At 39.3% G+C, this 11,322-nt stretch overlaps 1 protein-coding gene across 2 annotated transcripts in view; it reads right to left on the reverse strand.

Annotated features, from left to right (window-relative positions):
* Window positions 1–4,788: 4,788 nt before the first annotated feature.
* Window positions 4,789–11,322, reverse strand: part of LOC148903054 (protein kinase C and casein kinase substrate in neurons protein 1-like) — a 33,585-nt gene continuing 27,051 nt past the window's right edge. For both annotated transcript variants that reach the window (XM_088995583.1, XM_088995584.1), the window contains exons 7-10: window positions 9,555–9,675; window positions 8,879–8,985; window positions 8,451–8,647; window positions 4,789–5,700 (exon numbers count right to left, since the gene is read on the reverse strand). In XM_088995583.1, the coding sequence (XP_088851709.1) occupies window positions 5,591–5,700; window positions 8,451–8,647; window positions 8,879–8,985; window positions 9,555–9,675 (535 nt within the window). In that variant the 3' untranslated portion in view covers window positions 4,789–5,590. The remainder of the gene's footprint in view (window positions 5,701–8,450; window positions 8,648–8,878; window positions 8,986–9,554; window positions 9,676–11,322) is intronic.

Here is an 11,322-nt window from a genome sequence, read left to right on the forward strand (position 1 = left end):
TATGTTTTTGGGAATTACTGCAATACAATTTCGAGATCTCTATCTAAAATTTTTCAGGTAATGACATCAAGATATCTTCAATTCTTGAATTTTGACTAGTCCTAATTCCACATTCAGTTCTAGGTATCAACATGTCGCCTTTTCTTCAATCCGGTTTGGACTCATTTCACATAGTATCTTATTTTCCTTTCGGCTTTTCCCTTATGGGGTCGCCACAGCGAATCAATGTCTATCCATCTTCAAAGGTTTGATTCGCATGTTTGTTTTAGCTCAATATAGTATAATAGTCTTGAATTCATAATGATCCATGCATACAATGATTTCTTATTGCACTCTGAATAAAGCAAAATGAAGTTTCTTTTTTCAATGCATTTCTTTTTTGCATGATTTTTCAATGCAAGATTACCAAATAATATATTGCGCATGTGTTTCAACTTATATTAAGCTACTTCTTCTCTCCAAATGAGTTAATTTTTTTCAAACAAATAAAAGCATTAAGAAAAAAGAAAATAAATAAAACAACGAATAAAAACCCACAGGCCATGCTTTTTCAAACACACGTGTTTCCCTTTCAAACCAAGATTGCAATATTGACATCACAACAAATTTGATTCGGATTTTTCATTACCATAGTCATTTTTTTCTGTGATCATAATCATCTTTATGCATATGTAAATGAACTGCTTGTTACATCAAGATGAACAGGCACTACACCAGTTAGGAGATAAAAGTACATCACTATCTATGAACATACATCACCTGGACCGCTATAAGAGAGATTCCACAACATGAGCTGCGGTCCCCTGTGTGCATAAGGTAGATATCAACATTAAAAATAAGCATTTACACTGACATATTTTGACTGCCTCAACATGGTTAGGTCTCATTTTCAACTCAACACAGTTGTACAGTGACAATAGAATAATATCTTTAAATTACATCTTCATATACAAATCTGACAGCTTGGAGTGTCCCACTTTTATGATACACTTACCATTGCCATGAAATTGAGACGATATGGTGTCCAATGTTTCAATTGTTATACTTTGAATGAAACGCATTTACAGATATAACACGACATTTTGTCTCTGTAGTCAATCACTTGCATCTTTTTTGAACATTTTTTTCTACACAATGCATACACACAGAATGATGTCTCCCTCTAAATGTAATGTAACAAGTTACTTTTTGTGTCTAGTTGTGTGTGTGTGTGTGTGTGTGTGTGTGTTGTGTGTGTGTGTGTGTGTGTGTGTGTGTGTGTGTGTGTGTGTGTGTGTGTTACATGTACATGGAACATGGCTGATACAAGTCCTTTTTGCTTAGCTGGACAACTCGACTGGTAAGACAACTTGTGAGCTGGTGATGTGTTTCTTCTCACTGTGATACCAAAAGCAACACATCTGAATATGACCCAGCCCTTCAAAATAGGTGTCTTTCATACTGGTAACCTTTTGAGTACATTTTGCAATAACCCATGGCATGACAAATCAATTTGCTGAATGCAAACATAGATATGATTCAAACTTTGAAGTAAAATGAAAATCGGCCCCCTAATACACTGCAAGAAGTGCATGTGCAGTGTATTAATGGTGATGAAAGAATCCCCTGTGTCATTGCCAGGGGTGTGAAGACAAATGAAGCTTTCATAGACTAGGAGACAGCTACAAATCGATCATGTCTCGTTACATGATATGTGAGGTTATTGCATGGAGGGAAAACGTAGTCGATGGTGGCGGGTCATTCTTTGGCTCAGCATAAAAACGGGCCACTAACTGGTAGAGGGGTTCTGACAGTCAAAAACTGTGTTTTCCGTTAGACAGCATGGCTCCTTCATGCCTGAACACTAGTACATGTCCTGTGGGGGAGGTTTAATCTTCGCACAATGGCCTGGGGGTCAGCAGGCCTCCATGGACCCTTTCCTGGTAGAAAAATGCTGTCATAGGCATTGTACGAAACCCCTCTTAGACTGCAGTACTCGTTTCAAAAAGGAGGCGCTGATCTGGCTTTGCTTCGTCACTGAGAGTAGTTTTAGAATGAGAAACTGTCGCTTAAACATGTGCCTTCTCAATGGATTGCACGATGACAAAACAAACTTCGCATCAAGCGTTATCGTCAGCAAGCTTCCTCTCATGGGAACAGATGTATGCGCTGCTTTCAAAGTGACGTCTGCATTTGTAGTCAGTGTTGCATCAGGAGGGTCCAGGGAATGGGAATTGTTGCATAGCACATGCTGCTATGCACGCTCAGAAACAGTTAACACTGCACACAAGGTGACAGGGTTGGAACAGAGCACAGAAAATAAAATAAAAGAAGATTCTGTTTGTGCTATTGAAAACACGACACAGCATTCCTGATGTAAGAATGATGACTGACCACACACAGTGTTTAAAAGAAAAAGAAAAAAAAGCTTCACAAAAATGGCATCATACTGTATATACACAATGCAGGTTAGAGAAGCTCGTCTTTGTCGAATGGGTATCACTGGTTATATTTGTCTTTCATTTGAACAACAGACTAGAGTAGGCTGTTAGTTGAAATACGCTGCATTGTCCATTATATACAGCTACACAGAGAAGCCATATGTTCCGGTTGAGGTCTGGACTTGAGTGTGTTTACACAGGGATAACTGTCCCTATTATTTTGAAATGTGTCCAACCACCCCATAAGTTGGCTAAAATATACTGTATGTGGTTCTTTTAATTTACTAAGTTTTGATGACTGCTTCACGCAACTGTTGGGCAAGGGATGTGTTGCTCTTAAGTCTCTGGCTATGTGCGGTGCAATTGGATGGCGCGCTTCAAGCTGCTTCCAGGAGCATGTCTTTTCTTTGTCCCACCACTGGCCTAGATTAGCTCAACGTAATTGGCCGGGTACAGTCCCTCTCTGCCGCTGTCCAAGCGACCTCGACACCAGCCTTGTTCGTCTTCATCTTCGGTCTTGGTCAGCTCGTCACCTGTCAAGTCATAGCATACTTTCAACACGCAGTATGGGGTCAAAGGGCCAAAAGAAGAGTACGTTTTAATCAGATGTTTTTATGTGTCCCTGAGCATATTTTTGGAGTTTCACATCTGGTTTTGAGATACGATATTTTAATTTTGGGCTTTTGAAATTTCACCTATGGTGGTTGTTCTAATAAAGTGTATGCGTGTTTATTCTGCAGGAGGGATACGGGACTGGATACTCATTTTGTGATGTAGAAAAGTGAGCAACCAGCCACCTTGTTGGACTGGGCAGAACTGTTGCGTTAGAAAGAAGGAATGAGTGGCAAGGTGACAGATAGCTGATTTGGTGGGGTTTTTTTATTAGAAATGAGCATTTTAAAATGGCTAAGAAAACATTGAGCATAATGTGTCACCATTAATAATCCTAGTGCCATTTTCCATTACATATTTATTGTGAATGTGAAGTTGAAATAGTGTACAGAAGACACTCATTTATGGAAAGACATCATTGGAAATTATTTGATTGACACATATGTCGACTGCCCAGTGATAGTTTGGTGGTGGGAATCGTTATCGAGGCTATATCGTGGATTTCAGAGCTATCCTGAATAGTCAGTAAGCCACAATACAGGATGGTGTCATTAGTGAAATCGAGTAGTGCTTATTACACAGTTACTATAGATTTTTGTTGCTCTAAAGTATGTAATTGCAAATTATATAAATATCTCTCATCTCATCTCATCTATCTATCTATATATATATATATCAGTGACGTGCGGTGAGGCTCATGGCTGGTGAGGCACTGACGTCATCACAGTCAGATTTACAAACATGAACTCCACAGAGTAGCTTATTCACCATTTGATTGGCAACAGTTAACGTGTTTTGTTTAAAATGTCATGTCAGCATTCTTTATATACTGTATACAAACTGTAGCATAGAAAAAAGAATTAAGAAAACGTTATTATCATGTTACCTTTACTTATAAATGAAGTCCAAGTCTCTCTGTCTCAATGGAGATCACTGCCAGTGAGGAAAGGCTTCCTTGATCAGTCCTGTTCCGACTGTATGTTTTCAGTCTTTTGTGCTGAGAATGACCGCTCCACTGTTGCTGTAGTAGCTAGAACAGTGAGCACGAGCTGGAGAAACTTTGTCGCTTCAGTAATAGTTTCAAGGAGATCCTTCTTCGTCAAAAAGCTGAGAAACTGTCCAGGAGATTTACATTCATCCCTCACCGTTTGTGAGCTACACAGTCCGGTGTTGGTCTTCCTTTAATTATTATCTCCTGCTTCGATTGGAAGTCCAGTTTACACAATTCTTTCAATTTAGATATGTCATCCACCATTCTGAAAATAAGGCCAAGCAACACGAAAAAATGACTGGATGGTTGCACTTAACTTGCTAACTGTTTACTGTAGCTTGCTGTCACTAATTCTATTATTCTGCAGCCGAGGAGTCGCAAGAAGAATCTGTAATCACCAGCGCCCCCTGTCATGAGGCAGGAGAACTGTGTGCCTCACCTATGCACACAGTTTTGATTAAAAAAAATAAATAAATAAACACTGTAGTACAGTGTTGATAATGTACAGCGACTGTACATTATAAACAACAGCTAAACTGAAGAACTAGAAAATTTAGTTCATATACTAAGAGCTTTTGAACACTTTAATAGCGATATGCAGAGGGACAGCAATGCGGTCTCACTGCAGAGCAAGCCAGCACAGTTAGCATAGTGATGGCGCAATCCATTTGAATGGTAAATGTGAAATTTCAGTTATTTTGAAAAAAAAATCCAAAAATGGTGAAGTTAAATGGAAAAGAATGTTAAAGTACAAAGAATGAGAAACTGTCGCTTAAACATGTGCCTTCTCAATGGATTGCACGATGACAAAACAAACTTCGCATCAAGCGTTATCGTCAGCAAGCTTCCTCTCATGGGAACAGATGTATGCGCTGCTTTCAAAGTGACGTCTGCATTTGTAGTCAGTGTTGCATCAGGAGGGTCCAGGGAATGGGAATTGTTGCATAGCACATGCTGCTATGCACGCTCAGAAACAGTTAACACTGCACACAAGGTGACAGGGTTGGAACAGAGCACAGAAAATAAAATAAAAGAAGATTCTGTTTGTGCTATTGAAAACACGACACAGCATTCCTGATGTAAGAATGATGACTGACCACACACAGTGTTTAAAAGAAAAAGAAAAAAAAGCTTCACAAAAATGGCATCATACTGTATATACACAATGCAGGTTAGAGAAGCTCGTCTTTGTCGAATGGGTATCACTGGTTATATTTGTCTTTCATTTGAACAACAGACTAGAGTAGGCTGTTAGTTGAAATACGCTGCATTGCCCATTATATACAGCTACACAGAGAAGCCATATGTTCCGGTTGAGGTCTGGACTTGAGTGTGTTTACACAGGGATAACTGTCCCTATTATTTTGAAATGTGTCCAACCACCCCAAAAGTTGGCTAAAATATACTGTATGTGGTTCTTTTAATTTACTAAGTTTTGATGACTGCTTCACGCAACTGTTGGGCAAGGGATGTGTTGCTCTTAAGTCTCTGGATATGTGCGGTGCAATTGGATGGCGCGCTTCAAGCTGCTTCCAGGAGCATGTCTTTTCTTTGTCCCGCCACTGGCCTAGATTAGCTCAACGTAATTGGCCGGGTACAGTCCCTCTCTGCCGCTGTCCAAGCGACCTCGACACCAGCCTTGTTCGTCTTCATCTTCGGTCTTGGTCAGCTCGTCACCTGTCAAGTCATAGCATACTTTCAACACGCAGTATGGGGTCAAAGGGCCAAAAGAAGAGTACGTTTTAATCAGATGTTTTTATGTGTCCCTGAGCATATTTTTGGAGTTTCACATCTGGTTTTGAGATACGATATTTTAATTTTGGGCTTTTGAAATTTCACCTATGGTGGTTGTTCTAATAAAGTGTGTGCGTGTTTATTCTGCAGGAGGGATACGGGACTGGATACTCATTTTGTGATGTAGAAAAGTGAGCAACCAGCCACCTTGTTGGACTGGGCAGAACTGTTGCGTTAGAAAGAAGGAATGAGTGGCAAGGTGACAGATAGCTGATTTGGTGGGGTTTTTTTTATTAGAAATGAGCATTTTAAAATGGCTAAGAAAACATTGAGCATAATGTGTCACCATTAATAATCCTAGTGCCATTTTCCATTACATATTTATTGTGAATGTGAAGTTGAAATAGTGTACAGAAGACACTCATTTATGGAAAGACATCATTGGAAATTATTTGATTGACACATATGTCGACTGCCCAGTGATAGTTTGGTGGTGGGAATCGTTATCGAGGCTATATCGTGGATTTCAGAGCTATCCTGAATAGTCAGTAAGCCACAATACAGGATGGTGTCATTAGTGAAATCGAGTAGTGCTTTTTACACAGTTACTATAGATTTTTGTTGCTCTAAAGTATGTAATTGCAAATTATATAAATATCTCTCATCTCATCTCATCTATATATATATATATATATATATATATATATATATATATATATATATATATATATATATATATCAGTGACGTGCGGTGAGGCTCATGGCTGGTGAGGCACTGACGTCATCACAGTCAGATTTACAAACATGAACTCCACAGAGTAGCTTATTCACCATTTGATTGGCAACAGTTAACGTGTTTTGTTTAAAATGTCATGTCAGCATTCTTTATATACTGTATACAAACTGTAGCATAGAAAAAAGAATTAAGAAAACGTTATTATCATGTTACCTTTACTTATAAATGAAGTCCAAGTCTCTCTGTCTCAATGGAGATCACTGCCAGTGAGGAAAGGCTTCCTTGATCAGTCCTGTTCCGACTGTATGTTTTCAGTCTTTTGTGCTGAGAATGACCGCTCCACTGTTGCTGTAGTAGCTAGAACAGTGAGCACGAGCTGGAGAAACTTTGTCGCTTCAGTAATAGTTTCAAGGAGATCCTTCTTCGTCAAAAAGCTGAGAAACTGTCCAGGAGATTTACATTCATCCCTCACCGTTTGTGAGCTACACAGTCCGGTGTTGGTCTTCCTTTAATTATTATCTCCTGCTTCGATTGGAAGTCCAGTTTACACAATTCTTTCAATTTAGATATGTCATCCACCATTCTGAAAATAAGGCCAAGCAACACGAAAAAATGACTGGATGGTTGCACTTAACTTGCTAACTGTTTACTGTAGCTTGCTGTCACTAATTCTATTATTCTGCAGCCGAGGAGTCGCAAGAAGAATCTGTAATCACCAGCGCCCCCTGTCATGAGGCAGGAGAACTGTGTGCCTCACCTATGCACACAGTTTTGATTAAAAAAATAAATAAATAAACACTGTAGTACAGTGTTGATAATGTACAGCGACTGTACATTATAAACAACAGCTAAACTGAAGAACTAGAAAATTTAGTTCATATACTAAGAGCTTTTGAACACTTTAATAGCGATATGCAGAGGGACAGCAATGCGGTCTCACTGCAGAGCAAGCCAGCACAGTTAGCATAGTGATTGCGCAATCCATTTGAATGGTAAATGTGAAATTTCAGTTATTTTGAAAAAAAAATCCAAAAATGGTGAAGTTAAATGGAAAAGAATGTTAAAGTACAAATCACTAAATAAATAGAACTGTTTAATTTATGATGACAGGTGAGGCACCTGCCTCCCCTGACTGCACGTCACTGATATATATATATATATATATATATATATATATATATATATATATATATATATATATATATATATATATATATATATATATATATATATATATATATATATATATATATATATATATATAAATCCTCGTCTCATCCACCATGTCCCCCATTTTAGCTCGGGTCCTCTACCAGAGGCCAGGAAGCTTGAGGGTTCTGCGCAGTATCCGTGCTGTTCCTAGCACTGCGCTTTTCTGGACCGAGATATCTGATGTTGTTCCCGGGATCTGTTGCAACCACTCGTCCAGTTTGGGGGTCACTGCCCCGAGTGCTCCGATCACCACAGGCACGACTGTCATCTTTATCTTCCAGGCTCTCTCCAGCTGCTCTCTGAGCCCTTGGCATTTCTCGATTTTCTCATGTTCCTTCTTTCTGATGTTTCCATCACTCGGGGCCGCTACATCCACGACAACAGCTTTCCTTTGCCCTTTATCTATGACCACGATATCTGGTTGGTTGGCCATTACCATCTTGTCAGTCTGTATCTGGAAGTCCCACAGGATCTTTGTTCGGTTATTCTCGACTACCTTGGGAGATGTTTCCCATTTTGGCCTTGGAGTTTCCAGTCCATACTGCCAAACGCCTATATGCAAATTCTTACATATCACGGGAAAGTTCTTTTTACAAGTCAAGGCAGGAGCCAATAAATTAGATCTTCATGTGTTTACTAATTAAAGTAACTGCTTGGAGTGAATTTCAAACCACCTTTGTCATTATAAACAACAACCAAGTTGCAGTCACACAATAACGTTTTAATTGTCATTCTTGTTATTGACCTGCTTTGAAAGAGAGCTCATCCTGCTCTTGGCCATCATAGTCATAGAGAGCTCGCACACGAACGCCTTTTGCAGCCGTGGAATCCTCCTCAAATGAGTTTCCGTTTCCACCATTTTCATTGCCAGAGTAGGCAGCAGGCTGCTCATCATCAGACCACTCAGTTGAGTATGCTTGATTCTTCTCATAGCTGCTTACGCTAGAGAAACACAGAATACACGTTAACAGTGACAGTACTGAGTTAGATCTAAAACTAAATGCGAAAAAAATGGAACTCATTCATGCACCATAAAACTGTATTGAACATTTTCGAAGCAGATCTTGAAAGTAGAATTCACATGCATTGTATGACTGAACACTGCAAGAAAAGAACATTTCAAATGCGATACATTTCTATTTGATTTTTTTAAGAAAAGTCAAGTGAATTAACCTGCTTCGGTCACCAGGGGGAGCCACGTGATCAGTGCTAGGAGTGGGTGGAGCTCCATCTGGCTTCTTCTTCTTTGGAGGGGCACTGGCCTGGTCCGGGTTGTATTCCTTCTCAAAAAAGGTGAAAATATTAGAATATGAATTAAGAGCTGCTTTATTTTTTGACACCTCTCAAGCTAATTCCAAACTATTTGTTTTAAGCAAAGATTTTCAGATTTATTGAAATGTGTACTTTTTACAGATGACACAAATAGTTTCCACACTGTGGTAGAATCGCAGTAGCATTTAGATTGTCATCATGGAAAGGCATTGATGAAAACATGGGTTCATCATAAATAAACCATTTTTGAACTTAAATAAAAACATGGGAATAATATGTGCAAATTGGAAAATACATACACAAATCAAGATGGAAATTGACAATGTGAAAGTTGAAAGTGTTCATGAAATAAAATTTCTGAGTGTCTTAAATGACCAAAAGCTCTACTGGAAACTTCACATAAAATATAGGTCCTTCAAATTGACAGTAATTTCAAAATATGTTTTAAAACTAGGAATATTCTGAATCAGCATGCATTTCAGATCACGCACTGATTGTTGCATATTTGTCTCATTGTGTTGAGATCAGGGGTTGATATCTCCAAAAGCACTTTTACAGGAGGAAGAATTGCCCGTACCTCGAAAGCGGGCCAATTCATATGCATGCCGGGTCCGTGGTTGTTGCTGAACCATTTCAGATCCTCTTGTGTGTTTGCTGACAGGATTGTACGTTCCAATTCTCTGTATATTGTGGCATAGCTAAGGGATGTAAAACATATATATTGAAAATTAAATATCCACCAGAGGACACCTGACCATGCTGTCCACTTTGGGAATGAAACCAGAGGTTTAGTTGCAATTCTGATATTAGAGTTGAGATCTTATTTTAGGTTCGTGGCAGTGATTAACTGAAGCTTTTATTTTTCTTCAATTTAAACACGTTGAGCCATTGATCTCGTCATTCTCTTCTGATCATTCAAGCTTTTCATTTGCAAAAGCAACCAGACATAAACTTCAGAGCTTCAGAGCTTTTCTTTTAGATTCAGGTGCTACTTTATCATACAGCCCGATGCAAATTTCGCATCATTGCAGCAGCTGCACCGCTCTTTGCTCTAAACTGTTGTTTGGTGCACGAGGAAAAAAAATAAAAATGAAATAAAACCAGAAGGAACCTGCATTTACGTCCAAAGGTGTCTATCAAGGTGAACATGTATTAAGCCAGGGGAAATTAACGCACAAGAGCTTGTTGTTTTCACTGGGGGCAATTCCAGAGTGGAATAGAGTCAAAGCCCTGTCAAGAAGACTAGTTCTGGATCCAAGTTATTGATCGAGACAAGTTTGACTACATCTGGAACTTCGTTGGAACTTCTTGACATTGGCTTCCAGAGAGGTGACATTCTATATAACCAGAGGCAGCTATTGTAGTTGGGATTGGAATGACAAATTCTTCGGAGAAAATCTGGTTGAATATTATTTTTTGTGACAGACTATTTTAAGACAAGTTTTGTAGAGATGGGACAATGAATTTTCAGAAAGTCTTAAAATCTTATTTACTGTATTATTATTAGACTTTGCATGAATCTCGTCGCAGATATTTGGCATTTTATGGCAGGGTCATTTTGTGCTGTCATTGGTAATAATGCAAGGTTTCACAGCAAATACTGTACTGTACATATTATACACAATAACCTTGAAATTTAAGTGTATGTGTGTGTCACTTTTTTTACTGGGTGAACTGAGCCCATACTGAGAGACTTACATTATACCTGTAAAGTGTACATATGCTGCTTAGTGAGCTTTGCACCAAATATGACGAGATCATTTTAGCTTAATGACACTGTAAAATGCAAAGCAAATACACTCCTGTACAAACTCTTCTCCAAAATGAATTGCAATTTCCGTACCGCTTATTCCTCATTAGGGTTACAGGGGGTGCTGGAGCCTATCTCAGCTGTCTTTGGGCACGAGGCAGGGGACACCCTGAATTGGTTGCCAGCCAATTGCAGGGCACACAAATACAGTCACTCTCACACACACCTCGGGACAATTTGGAGTGGTCAATCTGCCTGCCATGCATGTTTTTGGAGTGTGGGAGGAAACCTGAGGACGCGGAGAAAACAGGGAGGCCGGACCGGGACGCGAACCGGCGACCCTTGCACTGTGAAGCCGGTGTGCTAACCAGTCGACTACCGGGCCACCGACATGCATTCAATCTATCATTAATAAGTGAGTGTGACATCCTTATTTGGCCAGATTAATCATTCTATCCTGACTGACATGAATGAAATAAGGAAAAGTGGGTCCTAATTTCTCTCCCGGGCATACCGTGGTTGTGAATGACCTACTTATATCACATGGCAAGAATATGGGACTTGGTTCAGCCTCCCTCAGGGTGAAGATTTGTGT

This window comes from Hippocampus bargibanti, linkage group LG01 (genome assembly GCF_051943395.1).
Source record: "Hippocampus bargibanti isolate YZ-2025 linkage group LG01, ASM5194339v1, whole genome shotgun sequence".
Classification (NCBI taxonomy): Eukaryota; Metazoa; Chordata; class Actinopteri; order Syngnathiformes; family Syngnathidae; genus Hippocampus; species Hippocampus bargibanti.